This window comes from Diaporthe citri, assembly GCF_014595645.1.
Source record: "Diaporthe citri strain NFHF-8-4 chromosome Unknown scaffold_8, whole genome shotgun sequence".
Classification (NCBI taxonomy): Eukaryota; Fungi; Ascomycota; class Sordariomycetes; order Diaporthales; family Diaporthaceae; genus Diaporthe; species Diaporthe citri.
This window is the reverse complement of record NW_025064853.1, coordinates 891,539-910,590: the sequence shown is the minus strand read 5'-3', so window position 1 is coordinate 910,590 and position 19,052 is coordinate 891,539. Positions and strand designations below refer to the sequence as shown.

Here is a 19,052-nt window from a genome sequence, read left to right as displayed (position 1 = left end):
ACGCTTCTGATGATGGATGTTGTGAGAGTATGGTACAAGACGGGCGCTCCGTGCAGGCCATTGGCGTTTTCTGAATATTCTGCCATCGTATAGGCAGTCCAATACCAAATTACAATGGTGGGAGACTATGTTGCCGAACAAGAGCAGCCGGGTGCCAAATCTGAAGACGCCGGGCGTCAACGGATTGGAATGTCGCGAGAAATCGCCTGCAGGGTCTTGAACACTAAGGTCTATGGCGACGATGGCGAAATTGTCACGAGCCCTTTTCTCATCTCTACCACAAACTCTTGTATGGTCTCAAGCGGCACAGAGTAGGATACAAGGCCCGCGAGTGCCAAACTGTAGCCGAATAGTTGGAGCGGGCTGATGGGTGAGGCCCAGACTAATACCCCGGCCACGACAAGGAGGATGGATTTGAAAATCCCGGTCAATGTCAGCACCAAGCTGCTTGTCTTTCCGATCTGGGCACAGGTTAGTGAATGATTCTCTTGCCTCAGGGTAGCATACACTCACCAGAAACAGGCTGGCAAGATTCAGCAGGAAGGCCACGGAAGCGTTGATTATCAAGATAAGTGGTCCGACTCTGACGAAGTCCTCCATTTTGAAGGTCGCCATCTCGGTGAACCAGACCAAGACGAAGTTCATGATGGCACACACGGGGGGCGTAGTAGTACAGGCTGACCATGGGGTCCATCTTCTGGCCATCTCCAGAGAGCAGGACCTGGGTCATGACCAGACGGATTGCTTCAAAGCCAATCGCACTCATCTGGCACCAGAAGCCGATCCATTGGAACTGAATCTCGCCGGCGCTAGCTAGCGCGACGCCGGAGACGATGACGAGGACTTTGAAGAGAACCGAACAAGATGGACTGGCAACGCCCCAGACCCAGCTGGTGAGTAGGACTGCGACGGGGGATATGGACTAGAGTTGGACGACCCTGTTAGTGCGATCCCATTGATTACGCCTTTGACAAGAGCAGGACCGGTCAGACCGACCTTGAGCATCTGGATGAATGGTACGCTCAGGTACAGGTAGGTCAGATTGCTGCAGACGAGACTGCCGCTGTAAAGAAGGCCAATTGGGATGATGATCCGCAAATACATGCGACCCGTCATTTCAACATGTTTTCGCCCATCAAGCAGCCGTGTGGTTCGTGCCAGGATCTGCGTAGCGATGGCAGAGAAGACCATGTGCCAGCATGTCAGAAATATAGCTGAGTCACCATCGAGGTTAGGAACAGGGGGCGCGTATGCAGGAGGTTCTGGGTTGGGCTAAAGGATACTGACGGTACGCTGGCGCAGATTTGGAGTGTTAGCAAGCAGGCCGCTTAGGCAAGCAGGGTGGGAAGACACTCACGAAACCCTGCAGTGTCTATCAGCCATTTGTTGAAGAGAATAGTCAGGTTCGAGAAGAATATATATGTCCTGCAACGGGAGTGGGACACAAAGGTCAGTAACTATCCTCGCTCTGGGCCAGGACCAGGCAGGACGGGACAGGAACCGACAGGGAGTGTAGCGAGGGTTCTTACGCGATGTAAAAGGCTGGGTGGGCAGGATAAACAATTCCTCCGGCTGTCTGTTGCTTCTCGGTTATTGGTAGGGACATTCTGGATCTCAAGATGGCGCCAGTCGGCATAGTGTTGGTGGTGCTGGTGAGTGAGGTTGGTAGGTGGGAAAGGATGGCACTCGAGTAGGCCACAAGGAGGCCGGTGAGAGACGTGAGCATCAACAGAACCCATTGATTATGAGCACACTCAGTTCAAGGGCAGTGGTCCAAGGTTATGATGAGGATCGGCGCAAGGGGCGCCGTTGCTGTTGTTTTGGCGGTGGCTGCCACGGGAGACACGGTGGTGACTGGAATGCGAAGGGGAAGGAGCAACACCTAAGTTGTTGCTAGTACCTGACAAATGAGTAGTGGCTGCCCGAGACAGGTCTCTGTGCCCCGCTGCCTTGGATGCCTGGGCGCCTGGGCTCACATTGCTAAGGGACGGTGGAAATAGTACTGACTGCGTTAAATACTGAACTGTACACCAGGGCAGACTGAATCAAGTAGGCAAGAGATGCGTAGGTAGGTAGATATTGATTTGCAAGACGACTGTGGGTGAGGCAGGCTCTGAGGGAACGGCACCCCCTTTCCTGCTTATAAACCCAGCGAATCTGCCCCATGCAGACACACAGTACTGAAAGGAGAAAATAGAAATGGAAAAGTTGAACGTGGGTAGGATCCAAAGCGGATGGTCAGCAGAGCCAACGGCCAAATGGCAGAGTCTAACTAACCCAACTTTTTTTTTTCTGCCTGACCAACGGCAGACAACACCAAAACCGGGACTCAAGCGAACTGTCGGCTCCTGGAGCTGTCCCACCCTGTTGGTAGTCTACTGCGAAGGGAGATGCAGTTGTACCACCTCAACCGAGCACACTACTTGCAGATTTGCCCCACCGGCTCGTCACATGCTCAACGTCTTCTCGCCGCGCAAGACGTCTCCGGCAAGTCTGCATTCTTTGCAAGTGCAAAATGCAACAGAATGCAAGCTACTTAAGGGACCACAGTCCCTCCCTCCCTGCAGTCAAAATAAGCTTTGTGAGGCGCCCGTGGGGGCATTTCTGGACCTAGGGACGATCATCTACAGCAGATCGCCGGCAAGGGTGTGTGACCAGGGTTGTGACCCTGTCCCATCCCGTCCCACAAAGGAGAACTGATGCCGCCATTAGTCCCGCAGGAATCTCTTGCTGCGACCTGCCAAACACGCCCACCTCGGCCCTTGCTGGGACCGACGAGATACTCGAGTCCGACCGTGAGGCCTGGGCTGTGATGGCTGGAGGGCCATCGGGATATCTTCAGCTGTTCTCATGGCTCGAAACCCTGTCCACACGCGTGAGATGCCGTCTCTGAGACCTGGCGGTCCGAGCCAAGGGAGAGCCATTGGCGCCCTCCCTTCGTGCCCAGGCTCTGGACATCCATCCTTTGCCATGATGAAGGGTGTCCTCCCTCGACCCTCTCGGAGCAAATACTACCGTCTCTCCTGCGAATCCTCGCGATGATGTCGCTCAAAATACCGTCCACACACAATGGGAGGGTTATCGCCGCAGCAGCGGCACTCGTCCTATGCTGGATCATCGGCCTCAACTTGCCCTATCGAGCGGATGATGAGTACCTGAACCCTAAGCCAACACCCAAGAAGTTTGGGCCGTCATACCCACTCCGCCCCGAGAAGAGCCATGGGTCTGCTTTACCAGATCTGGTGACCCAGGCAGACGAAATCGAGGACTTTTGCTCTCACTTTCACCTAGAACCTCACAACTCCACAACCGTACAGGAAGATGGTCAAATAATACCGGGTCCTCCAAGAAAAGTCTACGACCTAATGCTCATCGACCCCGAAACCTCCCTCGATGCACTCGAACTTCACCTGGCGCAGATGGCCCCATTCGTAGACTTCTTCGTCCTGCTCGAGTCTCCATCTATCAAGCCTCCACCTCCGGAACGTCCCCCCGAGCGTGAGTGGTGGGAGCGCGACCTTTCCAGAGTCACTGGCCCCAGCTCCTTACCTCCCTCGGACGACTCAGACACCGACGCCCAGCCCATTCTGGACGGGATATGGAATACCCTCCTAGCTCCCTATCACAAGAAGATCATTCGTCGTAACCTCTCTCAGTCCTCTTCCGACTTCGCGCCGGGCAAGGACCATCCGGCCGCAGCTCGCAACGCCGTTTATTCGCAGGTCGTACCGCTCCTGACAGGTTCGCAGAAGGCCGCGTTGGAAGACGTGCTGTTGGTGTCAGACGCCGAGGAACTTGTGCGCCCGGACACCATGGAGGTCCTGAGGAAATGCCATATTCCCAAAAGGGTAACGATCCGGACGAGGGCCTACTGGTACAGCTTTCAGTGGTTCAAGATCGACAAGTCTAAGTACCCAACGAAGGAGAAAACTCCTTCGAAGGAAGAACCGCGGTCGATCGACAAGCCGGATGAAAAAGACAAAGATGCTTCTCGCGACAAAGAGCCAACAAAGGACTCAGATGACTCCAGCCCTGAATGGTGGCCACACCCCCAGGCGACCTTGTATCAGGGACCAGAGACCGTCCTGCCAAATGACCTACGCAAAGACCGTGCCGAGGATGACTACGTCTTCGGAAACGGAGGCTGGACCTGTCAACTTTGCTACGGCATGATCACTAACGTACTTGTCAAAGCAGGCCAGCAAGGGCTGATCTGGTACGATGGTCCCCGCTGGAAAGGTGCAGGCAGAATAATAGATCGGATGAGGGGCGGCATTGACCTGTGAGTTCAAAGGACTTCGTGAAAGTTAAGCCAAAGGAATATAAGCTGCTAATAACTCATCCGTTGTTCTCCAGCTTTGACCGGAGCGAATTCAGCCGGATAGAGGCCAACCCAGACGTACCTTCATATCTCCAGACCAATCCCCATCGCTTCCCATGGATGCTCGACCGCGATCCCCACGGCGCCAACTTCAAGGATTTCGACGAGGCCGAGTTCGCGCAGTACCTGTCCAGGAAGAAGGAAGTGGACGCCGAGAAGGACACCGAGGTCGAGTCCGGGCCGGGCAAGGTCTGGAACCTCGCCAGCACCCAGGCCAACAACGACCCCGAGTTCGCACCGCCGGACAATGACCTGTACGGGTCGCCGGGCCAGCTGAACGACCTGCCCCCGCTCAAGATCTCGCCCCCGCCGGAGATGAGCGACGTGGACAAGGCGTACCTGAAGAAGATCAAGGGGAAGCCGGGCTCCATGATGACGGTGGCGGAGATGGCGCTGTTGGAGCAACTTGAGAGAGGCGGCGACGACGCTCTGCTTCCTCCTCTTGTTTATGGGGAAGATTGATGAGCGCTCGGGGCTGGGATGATTAGATGGGACTTTAGATCAGATACAATTTTCTTTTAATTGAAACCGGTTCCGGCACTACTACTAAATGTTACCATTGGACGAGGACTTCTATAATATTAGCGAAAATTCAGCGAGTGATACAGGTGACGGACAGTCAAACAAGGCACATTCTTTAGCTTCAACATGGACGTACACTGACATTTATCAGAGTACACGACGGTCTCAAGCAGGACGGCACCTCAGGCAAACGTGTTGGTACTGGCCGTAACTCAAGTCCATCTCTGTTGAAAAAAAAAAAAGACGAAAAAAAACTATCTGACCAGCAAAACGATTTGAGCAGGGCAAGGTTAATCCCCATGTGGCTACTAGTAGTGCCCAGAGTGGGAAGAGCTGTGGCAGTCCTGGAGGTGCGAGCAGCGGCTCCAGCGGCGATGATTACAAGCCCACTGAGAACGATGGTCTAAGCCCCCGACTTCTAACACAGACAAAAGCAATGACTTACAGCTTTCATACTCCTTTGAAAATTTGTCTTCGACGGGTCAGATTAGATGGGCAGTTCAGATTGATCACGGAATGCTGTAACACCCAGGTCACTTGATAGCTTACACGAACGCTTTATCCAGCCATTCTGTGTCCATTTCATCTCTCATCAGACATAATCAGAGAATACGTATTAGCCTATCTCAAGAATCGACTCTTTGTTATCCTCAATTATCTCTTGATTCTGGAGGTTGGGCTGCAAATTGATGTGGTGTGTGCGGCACAGCTTAAATCGAACGGGAGGGGGAGGGTAATTTCGTCCGAGAGACCGCTTTAAGTGGTCTGTGCGGATTTCACCCTCTTCTATCTTGGCCACTGGTGAGATCTTATCCAGGATGTGGGATGGGTGGCGCGTCGCCGAGCGAAGGCCTGGGGGAGATCGATGCGGCTCATGCGAGTTTTCCATAGCAAGTTGGCGGCTTCGACTTGGATGGGAACCTTGGATTGGCGGAAAAGTTTGGGGGGGGGGGGGGGGGGGTAGGCAGCGGCTGACATCAACAGCAACGTCCAACTCACATCGCTTCAAGCCCAACTTGTCCATGAGCGCCAGTCAGTCAGCTCGCCCAGCGATCCGTCACCCACAAGGATGCGGTCAATCTCCACACCCTTGATTGTACCGTGGTACGTGCCAAAGAGGTGGTCTTCGTATGGGGCAGGTCCTTCTCCTCAAAAGTGATTCGCCCGGGAGACGACGAGTCCCGGGATGAGGAGAATATCCTCATGGGACTGGTCGATGGGACCGAGCTGTTGGACGTCTCGGAGTAGACCACATGGAGAACGAACCACCTTTTGGGCCTTACTACAACAGCTTCATGTGGCCTGTGCCGTTCTCGCCCCGTTTTTTCTGGGCTAATTTCTGGGCTTTACCATGACAGCTTTATTACCGCAGGTGGCCTGTGCAGTTCCCAATCTCTTTCATCTGAGCCACCTCAGAGACCTTACCACCGTCGACGTTGAGAAGGAAGCGGCCGCATACACCAGCCGGTTGGCTTCCTAATCAGGACTAGTGCCTTCCTCTCATTGGCTTCTTCCCAAGTGGACCGTGCGCCCTGCAAGGCATTAAGGGTTGGGGGTCACCATCCACGGCAGAACCAACAAGTGATCCTCGCACGCAAGCAGGACCATGACTTCTATAAAAAGCCTCGTCGAGTTTGTGTCAGTCAAGGGAATTCGATAGATTCCAGCTCCGTCTCTCACGCCTATCCCCTCTTATCCATCAGAAGAAAAAACTCTCCAACCCTTCAAGTTGGGCGTAGAATCCAAAGACTCAAACAAACAATTAAACAAACATCCACCATGGACTCCTTTCCCGTCAAGTTGCTCCTACCAGACCGGCCCGACTTCATGGTCACTCCGGCCACCCAATGCGTCTTTGAAGTCATCATCCCTCTGGGGATTCCTCGGCTCATCGATACCTCACTCCCCGCTCCCCCATACATCGGCCTCGACGCTACGTATAATGGCATGCAAAACCTTGTCCGGCCAACAATGAGAGCCATCATGTCCGGGCTCCTGAGGGAGCTTTTGGGCAGTGACTATCCAGTCTGCTCGCTCCTAGGGTCTGACCCGGATGGGAACATTTGCCAGTCCAACCGGGTTGGAGAGTGGTGGGACACCAAGGTCATTCTAGACAAGGCCGATCTCGACCTCAAGGCCGGAACCTGGAAGGACCAGTTCGGCGAAGAAGGGCATGGGCCCATCGACGCGTACGTCGAGGAGCCTGGCGGTCACATCTCACTCATGTTCGGATTCAAGTATCTCTTGGTCCAGGGATCTATTCCCGGAGGGGACGAAAACCCTCGAGTAATCCAGTTTCGAGCCGAACCCGCCTTGTCGGACGGAAAGGTTATTTTCCATACGCGAGAATACACCGAGCGGGGGAGAGAAGGCATCAACAACACTGTCAAACGCACTTTCGCAGTCTCCAAGGCTCGCGAGGAAGCGGGTATCCCCACTGTCTTTTCTTCTCTGTAATGTTATGATGGAATTGCCGGAGATGGTAGCTAGATACCTGTAGCTAGCTAATGCGCAAAAGAAGGACTCGGCATATAACATGACAGGATATGAGAAATGAGTGAATGGCCAATCCATCGCCTTCGTGCCAGGGAACCCGTCCAGCGAGACGCCTCCAGCGGCAGAAGATTGTCGTGATCAGGAACCAAGATTACCCCAAGCCCTCGAGACAGGTTCACAAACCAGCTGCACAACGCAGTCAAGAGGAAGGCATCACCGCCATTCGTATAACACAGAACTTCACCTCCGGCGTTGTCCACTGGGAGCTGCCGGACGCGATGCATGGCCACTGGGAGCTGCCGGGCGAGCTGCACGGCCAGCAGGAGCTGCCGGGCGAGCTGCCGGACGAGCTGCCGGACGAGATGTATGGCCAGCAGGAGCTGCCGGACGAGATGCAGAGCCACCAGGAGCTGCATGCCGCGATGAATGTCCCTGTGGGCGGCTGGCAGATCCACGGGCGCCAGCGCCTCCGGAGCCAGCCCCGCGGCTGCCACCGGAACCGCTTCCGCCGCCACCACCGTACTTGTCGAAGTCGAAATAGTCGTTCATCCAGTCATTAGAGCTGTTGCAAGTCGGGCAGGAGTCGCCGGTAGTGAAGTCCCGTGAGTTGCCTGCGCTCCGTGGGCAACCGCCGTACCTGTGTGAACGCTTCCCGGGCTGGTTGCATGAGTACTCCATAGGCTGGTGGCCAGACTTCTCGTGGAGACCACAGGAGTACAATTGTCTCTCCCAAGTGCACATCTTGAAATATCCTGTTCGAGCCTCTTTAGCCCAAGCTCTGCCCGTCAACAACCGTGAGGTGACGGGGCTGCTTACTTGTTTGTAGGGACGGGGTGAGTTTTGTGCCTGTGAAAGGACGAAGGTTGCCGGAGCGATGGACCGGGAAATTGAAAGTAAAAAGAAACGAGAAAATCAAGTTGTTCTGACCGGCAGAACGTGAATGAGAGCAGGAGTAGTGAAAGTATTGCCTTTTGGTTTGTTGTGTCTGGTTCTTCCAAAAGATTCCACTCGAGATGATGGTGAGTGAACAGGTTTATATAGATTCTCGAGAGCCTCAGAAGTTCAGGCTTTTCATCCTCCTTCCAGCTTTCCAAGCTGTACCCAAGCACACCGGTCGACTTCTGCCCCGTCATGAGGTCTAACATGACGCCTGAAACTGGCTTCTAGCGGTCGAGGGCGTGCCGTCGACCATGGATATATTTTCGGAAAACCACAGCTAGCCTGTAAGAACGAGGCGGAAGGAAGCTCATTGTGCGTCAAGAGACGTGTTGGTACTCTTGCGGTCCGTAGGCGTGGCCGTGAAGGACTTCAAGACAGCATGCCTGGCCGGTTACGGCCAAACAACCACGGCACACTCACGCTCAAAATGGGAAAACCCCAGCTTGACTTGTCATTTTGGAGGATGTGAGGATGCGTGGTGTGGAGACACAAGAAGTGTTGGTCAAGAATGTTGTTATCCCTCCGCGGCGCAGCAACTGGTGTCGGTCTGAAGTTGACCCGCCTTCTGCAGGGTTCTGGACAGTGGACGGGTCGGAGAGAGGCATTCTTGACAACTTTGTATCATGTTTACTGTTCCGGGAGTAGAAAACACGAAAAGATTTCTTCTATGACACGGCAAGCACCTAAAGAAATTGATCCAAATCCATGCCCTGAATATGATTGAGTCTTTGAACTCGTTTCTCCACCCACAACCCATCAAGTTTTCAAAGACTACATTCTATTCTAAATTTTATAAGGCAATGATCCCTAGGCGACATAACCACTTGCTCGATTCGCTCTTGTCGCCTGTGACGAACTTTAGAGCACCACGGACTACCTATTTTGACACCGTCGATCTCCCAGATCGCCTGCAAGCTTGGGGCAATTTGGTCATGCTCTCTACTAGAGAATCCCATACACATAATACAGAAGCACCAACCCCCTTTTGTGCCCGATCAATTGACGCGTTCTTTGGTATGATTACCGCGACTTAGGACGAAACAACCGCTGATTGGCAAGACTTGGGACGGGTTACTTGCGATGGAGGACTTACAATGGGACATTTACGATGGGAGACTTACAATTGAAGGATTCAGACGGGACCTGCAAGAGTCACATCACCCCCCTGGACCGATTCACTCGATGAAGATGATATGGCCAGCTACCCGGCTACCCGCAACCACCGAGACGGGCCATGACGTCTTGAAAAACTTGACTTCATTAGAAATCGTCTGTTACTTTTTTTGCAAGCAGCCTACCACCACCTCACCCCATGATGTCTCACCTGTCCACTAGAGGTAGCGCCAACTGTGAACCTTCCGTATCCATATCGTTGATGGGAGTGACACCGCAAGGAGCGGCCGAGGAAATCTTATCAATCAAGAAGAAGCATGGACTTGGAATCTTGCTGATGGCCCTCAGCAGTGGATCTGTTGCCTTGTGCTCATGGTAGCCTTCCTTCCAACTCCACACGCTGCCTGGTTAGCGTCTTCTTCAACCGATGCTCACGCTTGACAGGTTACATGCATTGCCATGCGTTCTACGACATTTATCCCAGTCTGAAGTTTGACTTTCTGTCTACTGTCACATTCTGTTCTCGCGAAATCTTGCACCGCAATCTGCTGTCAACTAAAGCAATTTCAGTCCCCCGATCGGTCATTACCAGTTGTATTCCTCTTTCCTGTGGCGCTATACTATAGAGTAATCATGTGATGCCCTTATTTCTTCGGTGTGAGAATTTGATCAAATTTCGTATACGAAGTACAGATTATAGTATTTCAAATGTGACCTTGCCAGTTGGATGCACTTCAATATGCTAAAGATATACGACGGCTTCAGCCTTACCCTCATCTTGTGGCTGGATGGTGCAGACTAGTATGCAGTTGAAATGCACGATGAGTCATCGCAGGACTGGAGGTCACTATTCGGCTTTGATGGGGACCGCGCTGACTTTCAGTTCAGCAAGATATGAGAAGACTACCAGGAAGGCGTCTCAAAAGCTGTGGGAATTTATATTCACACTCTGGATCAAAGGATGATTCCAAGCCCTTGAATACTCGTGCAGAGTACTAGGCGATTATCATTTTAAACTGAAGAAGAAAAAACGGGGGAGGGGGGGGGTGGATATGAAGGCCTATTGCGGCCCAATAGCTCCCGGTGGTCATTATTTGTTCACCCAGGCACATTGAAGATCCTCCTCAATGAAGCGCAGTACTTTTTCCCTCACTGAGGTCTCAGGTCTCTGTACCGGGCCACAGCTGCAGCTGACTGCATCCAAAATGTGGCTGTGCAAATGGCCTGCATAGGATCGATTCGGCGTAGTGCAATACTTTTCCCAACAAGGGAGGGTTTCCCTCCTCCAGGCTTCAGGTTGTATTTCCGAAGTTGGCACCACTCAACCAATGGAGAGCACTCATCACGCATCCAGCTCCGCTCCTAAATAATATACGAACAAACCATTCCGAAGAGACTAGTCCTAGTTAAAGTATTCGGTTCGAGCAGCACGGCAACCCTATCAGACAAGTTGGCCCCATAAGGATACCCGTCGTGCGTCTCGGAATCTTGTCCCACTTCGACGCGAGAGAATTGCGAGAGGAGCAACAGCATCACAACAAGAAGGAAATCCGAAGGGCACCACATGGATCGGGACGCAAGTACGAAGACTCCGCTCTCTCATAAAACATTTCGTTCCAATTCTAGTTTTCCCGACCGACTGGAGTGCGATACCTACGAGTTCAAGTTTCTCGAACGCGGCCAACCGCAAGGGCGATCTATTACGTCTGAACGATGATGCTCCACTCCGTCCGCCGAGCGCGCGAGACTTGTCGGGTGTTGGAAACAAGGACACAATATCGAAGGATAATACTTGCGGTGCCGAGGCGAGGACAGCCAACCTCTTGGAATACATGGGGCGCAAAGTTTGCAAGATATCAGGCGAGGAAGAGCGGCCAGGAGCATTGGGCATATCCATATTGGGTAGACGGCAGGAGGAATCGCTCGCGCCCCACCATCAATATCCCCTGGCTTCGACGACAGTCCATGAATCAGACGGCGAGGCACAACAGCACATGCGACAACAACAAATGAAACAACAGCGCCTCCAGGCACTGCAACAGCAGCAGAGACAAATGATGGCGCAGGAGATGTATGGTGACATGCCCGGTGGTATACAGACGGTGGGCAATACTACGCAGATAGATCCTGCGAAGATGTCCCAGGTACAAATGATGCAACACATGCAACGACTGCAAGACGAACATAGACAGATGATGGCGCAGAGAATGCAGGGTGATATACCAGGAGGCATGAAGAAGACGGGCAAGATGCAGATAAATCCTGCGAAGATAGCAGAGTTCCAGGCAGTGCAGCAGAGGCAATTGGCAGCCGTCAGCAGCACACGCGACTCCACCATGAACAGCAGGTGTGCCTCCACCCGAGTCGATACGACTGAGCTATAGGTTTCTTGATATTACAGGTAATCTGACTCAAGCATTTACAGGCGCTCTTAAAAGCACGACAGCAGCAGCCGACAGGCCAGCAGGTGGCTCAGGGGCAGTATCTGAGCCAGAAGATACCGCAAAATCAATTTGGACAGCAGGCTCAACTGCAGCAGAGAGTTGCCCTACAAACGCAAGATCCGATCTCGATGTTGAGTAACAAGTTATTCCAGGAGAACCTGGCCGGCTGGTTACAGCAGCAACATCTGAGGCAAGAGACGTGCCCACCAGAGTTACTGGAGAAGTTTAAAGCACAATGCTTAAGCTCGGCCAGGCAGAAGGCCATGCAGCTGAGGCAGCAACAGCAACAGGCTTTGGCTATGCAGCGGAAGCGGCAGCAGGCCATACAAGGCCAAATGGGCAGTCAAGGGTCTCCTATTATGACCGCGTGTCTTTTCGGATCATGAGCTCATAGCCAATCAATAGCTGAATACCATGGAAAGGTACTTGTCCGGCTCCAGAATTATGTCACATGCGTGCGGGGCTTGTCCTATTCGACGCCAGCGAATGGCTCAGCGGTATTGTAATTGGTAGCTAGTCCTGCCTGGCTCAAAGCACTCGTGACTTTGGGAAAGACACGAGCTTCGCTTGTCAACTCTTGAGATGGTTGATGTCTTCGGTGCGGAGCACAAACCTTGTGTGGCAAGCGATGGACTGAAATAAATTCTGTTGATTGAAGCATGTCGGCCAGCACAAGAGACATAGTGCCCATTGTGAGTCCCGCATGTGATAGAGATATAGGCAATGCTGCAGTATGATGACAATCTAGGTTATGGAGACGGGGTTTGCTATTCGATCCTGCTCCAGTAGTATGCCTATCTCACCATCTTGTCCCTCTGAATTTCTTCCGAGGTAAAGCCGTTGTTCATTTCGCACAAGTACTTGTCAAATTCCTCCGCTTCGTTGATCACCGTGTTAATGTGGCTGGTGTTACAGTACGCATATAGGTGATAGCCACGGTAATGCTCTCGGCATTACAACGTCCCTCTTTTGGGTGTTTAGCGCAATAGGCTTATCTTGTGCCGTAACAGCTGGCCCCCAAAGGTTCGCGCTTATAGGTGGCCAACTTGCGCGCGGTCGAGATGGCGTTTCGAATTTGACGCCCGTTGAGTTCCGCTTTGGCCAGGACTTCTACCTCACCCTTGATCTCTTTCATGTCGATTCCACAGCTATAAGCGTCGCCTCCTAGACGGTTCTTTTCAAGCCCCTCGAGTCGCTCCAGGAAGTTCTTCCAAATTTGCAGCCGTTGGTTTTCATCGAGGGATTTGTACCTCAAGTTGAGCTGAATTCGCGACTTGAATGCGTCATCAAAAGTGCCCATACGATTGCTCGTCAAAATGAGAGCCCCTAGTGAAATTATCAGGGCACACAGTCTAAATATCTCCATCTCCTTCACCGATGGATGGTAAAGGGCTCTTCCTTACCGTCATAATACTCCAATACACGAAGAAAGACGGACACGAGTGCATTACGCTCAAGGTTGACGAGAGAGCGCTGCTCCAGGAATACATCTGCTTCGTCCAAGAGGACCACTAGAACTGATCAGTAAAGCTTGAACAGAGGGCGGGTGTTGAAAGACAGTGAGGTGTGCTTACCACAGTCCCAAGTCCTTCCAAGGAACAAAACAAATTCAAGATACTGCTTGGTGTTAGACTCTGCACTGCTGTCGGTGTACTATACTGTTGCAACATCTACCTTTTCCACTTCTTCAGCTTTGGTGCCAATATCTCCGCAGGTCACTCTGTATAGAGGCCTCTTCGCAATCTCAGCAACACTCGGTGGCAGTTAGTCAAAGCACTGATTCCTGGCTTCATCGGACAATGCAGTTACCTTTCTGCAGTGAGAGTCTTGCCCGTGCCGGGTCCCCTGCTCGATTGTTATACACAGATGCTCACGTGGTGATTCGCCGAGTGGCCATATCCATGCAGAAGTATAAACAGACCGTTTCCTTTCCCAGAAATCAGTTCCGTGTGCTCTTAGCCACGAATGTGATTGGTGACGACAGCTTGCACAAGAGTCTTCGTTTCTGGATCAATCACCAGAAAGTCAAAGGCTGCAGTGTTCCAGACCACATCTTTGATAAAGTGGACGTCGAGGTTGCCTGAAATTCTCAGCTGATCTGAACCTGTTCCAAAAGATCGAGCTGAAGCAGTCGACCTACTCCATTCTTTCTTCTGCATGTTGAAGCCCGGTATTGCAGGAGGGAGGCACATGAAAAAGTCGTCTCCTAGCTTTGGATTATCACATGCCATGTGCTCGGATGCGAGTTCATCCTCAGTCTCGGCGCCGTCTCTAGCAACGAATCGTTCTGGCTCTTTGTTACGATGCATTTGCTTATAAGTGGCGATGTCGATCATGTATCGGGAGTCTGCGATATCCTGCGTTCCATCAGCTGCATCGGTGTTCATATATGACACATACTTTCTGGTGCGGCATTCCCAGAACATCCGTCCCCGACTGCGGAGCGCGTTAATCACTTCCCGGTTGGCAAATTCCGACGGGTATATGGGGAGGTCAATGATCTTGAACTTCTCACCGAGAGACGGCAGACCATTCATGTGAAGGCTTTCTTGAGTTTTCAGAAAGCGTCCATCGAACTTCCATGAATGAACATTGATGCTTGATGCAAATGGTTTGTGCGATGGTCCTTGTTGAAGCCAATCTCAAATGACGAAGGCCTCCACCCGCGAAAGACCATTCCAATTCTGTTGCGAAATTACCATTCGCCATGGAACCTGAATGATTAGTTTGTGCTACTTACTCGGGTGGTCAGAAGATCCAAAACGCTTACGAAGAGATAATCGAGGTATTTTGCGGATATCATCCCTTACATAATTAAAGCATCCACAGTCGTCCAATCCTGTGACATGCGGTACTGAATGTAGTCGCGGAAAGGGTCGGCATATCGTCGTTTTGCCGGTGGGAGCTCGTCTATCGCCTGGTCAATCTCTCTGCGGGCATGAAAATACCACAGGTATGGGTGAGAGATTTCCTTTTTCGTATCCTCTTGCTTCCTTGAGGATGGATCCTTGAAGTCCGGACAAGGAATATCCCTGAGTGCGGTACTGCGGATACCAGCCAAGGTCGTCTTCAACTCGTCTGCCAGAAGAGTGATACGCTCCCCTCGTACAAGAGTAGAGGCGTCAATATCCATGCTCATCTCTTCACGCTGTTGTTGAGGCGGCTCCCTGGACCGGGGATGTGGGGTCCTTCTAAACGGTTGTTAAGCGGTGCAATCACCGCTTAGGGGGTTTAAACCGCGGGCGTTTAGGAGGGGAAGTTGGATTGTTTAAATCTTTAAGTAGTTTAAAATCTTTAGGTAATTTAAAATATAATTAATAATTTAATTATATTTAAATAAGTATCAATGGGTATTATATATATGGTAAGGTTGTAATAATGGCTAAATATAGTGTGTAATTAATTTAGCTATGGTGTAAAGGGTAGGTTGCAGCAAAGCTATAGCCTTTGAGGAAGAATGGGTTGTATTAATGTGCAGAGGAGGAGAAACTCCCCACTCTGGTTGCTAAGAAAATGGCTCCTTAAAAACACCCCTTTCTAACCCAAAACGCTCCTTCCCATACCACACCTTCCCTTATCTAGCTATAAGCTAGTTATAATGGTCCATGCGCGGGGCACGTAACTACCAGCTGGTAGCCAGCTGGCGCTAGCTAGCAGCTGCTATTAATAAGATTAATTTAAACCTTGCACCTTTAAATTTATATATTATTTATAACGTACTTATTATATAAACACGTTATATATAATATTTATATATATTATTTTTATATTAACAATTTTATATATATAAATATATATTTTAAAATTATATTTTTTTATAAATTATTTATTTTAAATTATTTAAATTATTTATTAAGTTAATAAAAGTAAGTTATTAAGTTATTAAAGTAATATTTTAAATTATTTAATTATTAATATTTTAAAGTTTTAAAATATTTAAATATTATGCTTTAATTAATTATTTATTACTTTAATAACTTTTTTTTATAATTAATGTTAAATGTTATTTTTATAATTAATAATAAGCATTATTATTTTTAATAATAAGGTTACTTTTACTTAATAATAAGCATTATTATTATTATTAAGATTATTAAAATTATTAAGATTATTATTATTATTATTATTATTATTATTAAAATTATTAAGATTATTATTATTATTATTATTATTATTATTATTATTATTATTATTATTATTATTATTATTATTATTATTATTATTATTATTATTATTATTATTATTATTATTATTATTATTATTATTATTATTATTATTATTATTATTATATTATTATTATTATTATTAAGGTAAATCTTATAATAATTAATTATAAGGTAAAAAAAAGGGGAAAATATTTTTTTTATTTTGCTTTTAAATTAATAATTAGCTTTTAAATTATTTACTTATAAATAATAATGCTTAAATGTTATTATTACTTAATAAATTAATTTATTAAAATAATATTAAAGCTTATTAGCTGGGTTACGTATTGCAATATAATGTTTAATTGGTGTAGTAGTTAATTATTGTTAATTATGGAAGGAAGGAAGGCAAAAGGCTTAATTATGCTAGCTATTTTATATATAGCGCTAAGGCTGCTGCCTACTAAGTATCTTAATAGGCTAAAGCTGCTTAATCTTAAATAATCCTTTATATAAATAATACTTATTATTCTTATATTAGCAATCTTTATTTTATAAGTGCATATTACTTTTAAAAAGTATAAAAAAAAGAAAGGTATTAAGTTAAATTAAACTTAAGATTAAAAGGTAATTAATTAATTGCATATATAAGTTGAATTATAAATATGCTATTATTTTGCTATACTATATTATTATAAAAGGTAGGTATATAAGAAGGCCTAGGTTATTATTAAGGGGTTGGAGATTAATTAATTTATTAAAGTATATAATTAATAGGAAGAAGTTAATTAAGTATATATATATATTAAAACGTTTTAATTATATAAAGTTAAAAAGCTTAAAAGGTTATAATTATTATATAAATATTTTATTTATAATGCATTTTATAAACTTATGCTTTTATTACTTATAGCGCTTAAATTAAATAAGGATTAAATTAAACTCTTAAATTATTAATATAATTATTTAATCTTTAAATAATTAAAATTTCCCGTTTTAGCTTAGCTTAAGCTTTGCTATGCTTAATGCCGCTTATTAAATAAAGAAATTAAGAAGTATAATTAAAGAATGGGTTATTAAAATAAGGGTTAAGTAAATAAAGTTAATAAGTTATAAGAATTAGTAAATAAGGTATTTAAATAAAGGAAAAGTAGGATGTAGGATAAAGATTATTAATTAAGTTAGTAAATAGTAATACTCTTAATTTTAATATATAGGTATTAAATTGCGAAATTTAATTAAAAATGCTTATTAAATATAAGCTAGCAACTTAAATATTTATAAAATAATAATAACCCTTATTACCTAAACCCTTAATATATAAGTATTATTATAAAAATCTTAAATATAAGGTTTGCCCTTAAAAGAAATGTAATTTAAAGTTAGCTAATTATATTATATTATAAAGTAATTTATAAGTAATTAATAAATATAAACTAAACTTTTATATTTTTATTATGCATTGCCTTTAATTAAAAAAATTATCTTATTATTCCTTATTAAAAACCTTTAACAATCTTTTTATCTTTATAATTATATAATATATATACTTAAATTAATTATATTAATATTAATATAATAACTTTATAATATATAATATAATAATAATATTTAAGGTTATATTAATATAATTTATTAATAAATTATTAAATTATGCTTTAATAATTTAAGTTTAAGCTTTAATATATTATAATTTTCCTAACTTTTTATTATATTTAAATAATTACCTTATTTTCTTAATTATAATTTATATAGCCTTATATCTTAATTATAATATTATTTATATTTATAAAGCATTAAAAAGTATTATTAAGGGCATTCTTTATAAAGGCATTAGCTAAGTTACAATTTTTAGCGATTTAGTAAATTTTAAAGATTTTATGCTTTTTATATAATTATTAAAAAGCTATAATGTTAATTATAAGGTGCTTTTCCTTTATTATATTAAGTTTAATTAGGCATTTATATAAGGAGTATAAGTTAATATATATTATAAAAGGAATTATTGCAATATTTAAATATATAATGATTTAGCGTAAAGTAGCTGCTAGCATTATAGCTATATTAAAGCTATTAATTATATTATAAATCTTTAAAGCTAAAACGCTTTAAGTTATTCTTTAGCACTTTATTAAGAATTAATAAATAATATTATCTTTAATATTTTACTTAAAAGCTTATAAAATTTATATTTTATTTATAAGTATAATAATAAAGCTAATTTATAAGCTAAAGTTTTTATTATTAATAAATAAGTTATTAATAAAGATTATTAATTTAGCTTAAGATAAATTTAAAGGTATATATTAAAGTTTATATTTTAAGTTATTAGCTTATTATTATAATTAGCAATTTAGCTTATTATAATTCTTATAAAAAGGCTTTTAAATTTAAGCTGCTATTAATAAGTTAAATGCTGCTTTAAATTAATAAATAAAAGCAAGATATGCTTTTTATATATATTGCTTTATATATTATTAAATATAATTATTAGCCTTATTATTAATAAATATAATTTTCTTACCTTAACCCTTTTAATAAAGATATAAAGTACCTTTATTAAAGATGCTTATAATTATATTATTAAAGATAAGTAATTTATTAAGGATAAGTATTTCTTTTAGCTTGCATTAAATGTTTATCTTTTTAATCTTTTATTTTTTTAGCTTTAAAAATATTAAAGTATTAAGGGATAAAGTATTATTAGTTTATATAGTAATAATAATAAAAACATTCTTTCTTTAATTTATAATTAAAAGGCATAAGTTATATATTAAAATAATTATACTTAAATTATTATAATAAAATTTATAATAAGTTGCTTATTAATATATATTAAATTTAATAATATTATATAATAATTTAATAACTTATATAATGGTTTTAAAAAGGTATTTATTTTAAATTTTTAAAGATAAGTAATATAAAATAAGTTGCTTAAGCTTAAACTTTAATTAAAAGTATGCTTAAGTAATATTTTAAAGCTTTAATTAAAAGCCTTATGTTAAAAGG

At 45.0% G+C, this 19,052-nt stretch overlaps 6 protein-coding genes across 6 annotated transcripts; 3 read left to right on the top strand and 3 right to left on the bottom strand.

Moving 5' to 3' along the window:
• Positions 1-230: 230 nt before the first annotated feature.
• INS49_014639 (uncharacterized protein) lies at positions 231-1,606 on the bottom strand (the record flags this gene model as incomplete). The annotated part of the gene is made up of 7 exons (XM_043175329.1): positions 231-461; positions 514-594; positions 656-922; positions 997-1,214; positions 1,288-1,293; positions 1,358-1,425; positions 1,530-1,606. The coding sequence occupies 7 exons, from the start codon at positions 1,604-1,606 to the stop codon at positions 231-233; spliced, it is 948 nt and encodes a 315-aa protein (XP_043020286.1).
• Positions 1,607-3,038: 1,432 nt separating this feature from the next.
• On the top strand, positions 3,039-4,843 carry INS49_014638 (uncharacterized protein; the record flags this gene model as incomplete). Its single annotated transcript, XM_043175328.1, has 2 exons — positions 3,039-4,216; positions 4,357-4,843. 2 exons carry the CDS (start codon positions 3,039-3,041, stop codon positions 4,841-4,843), a joined length of 1,665 nt encoding a protein of 554 aa, XP_043020285.1.
• Positions 4,844-6,682: 1,839 nt separating this feature from the next.
• INS49_014637 (uncharacterized protein) lies at positions 6,683-7,959 on the top strand (the record flags this gene model as incomplete). Its single annotated transcript, XM_043175327.1, has 2 exons — positions 6,683-7,092; positions 7,599-7,959. The coding sequence occupies 2 exons, from the start codon at positions 6,683-6,685 to the stop codon at positions 7,957-7,959; spliced, it is 771 nt and encodes a 256-aa protein (XP_043020284.1).
• A 2,231-nt stretch (positions 7,960-10,190) lies between these two features.
• INS49_014636 (uncharacterized protein) lies at positions 10,191-12,281 on the top strand (the record flags this gene model as incomplete). The annotated part of the gene is made up of 3 exons (XM_043175326.1): positions 10,191-10,252; positions 11,118-11,814; positions 11,877-12,281. The coding sequence occupies 3 exons, from the start codon at positions 10,191-10,193 to the stop codon at positions 12,279-12,281; spliced, it is 1,164 nt and encodes a 387-aa protein (XP_043020283.1).
• Positions 12,282-12,886: 605 nt separating this feature from the next.
• Positions 12,887-14,432, bottom strand: INS49_014635 (uncharacterized protein; the record flags this gene model as incomplete). The annotated part of the gene is made up of 3 exons (XM_043175325.1): positions 12,887-13,221; positions 13,299-13,406; positions 14,036-14,432. The coding sequence occupies 3 exons, from the start codon at positions 14,430-14,432 to the stop codon at positions 12,887-12,889; spliced, it is 840 nt and encodes a 279-aa protein (XP_043020282.1).
• A 269-nt stretch (positions 14,433-14,701) lies between these two features.
• Positions 14,702-15,034, bottom strand: INS49_014634 (uncharacterized protein; the record flags this gene model as incomplete). Its single annotated transcript, XM_043175324.1, has 1 exon — positions 14,702-15,034. The coding sequence occupies one exon, from the start codon at positions 15,032-15,034 to the stop codon at positions 14,702-14,704; it is 333 nt and encodes a 110-aa protein (XP_043020281.1).
• Between the last annotated feature and the right edge of the window lie 4,018 nt (positions 15,035-19,052).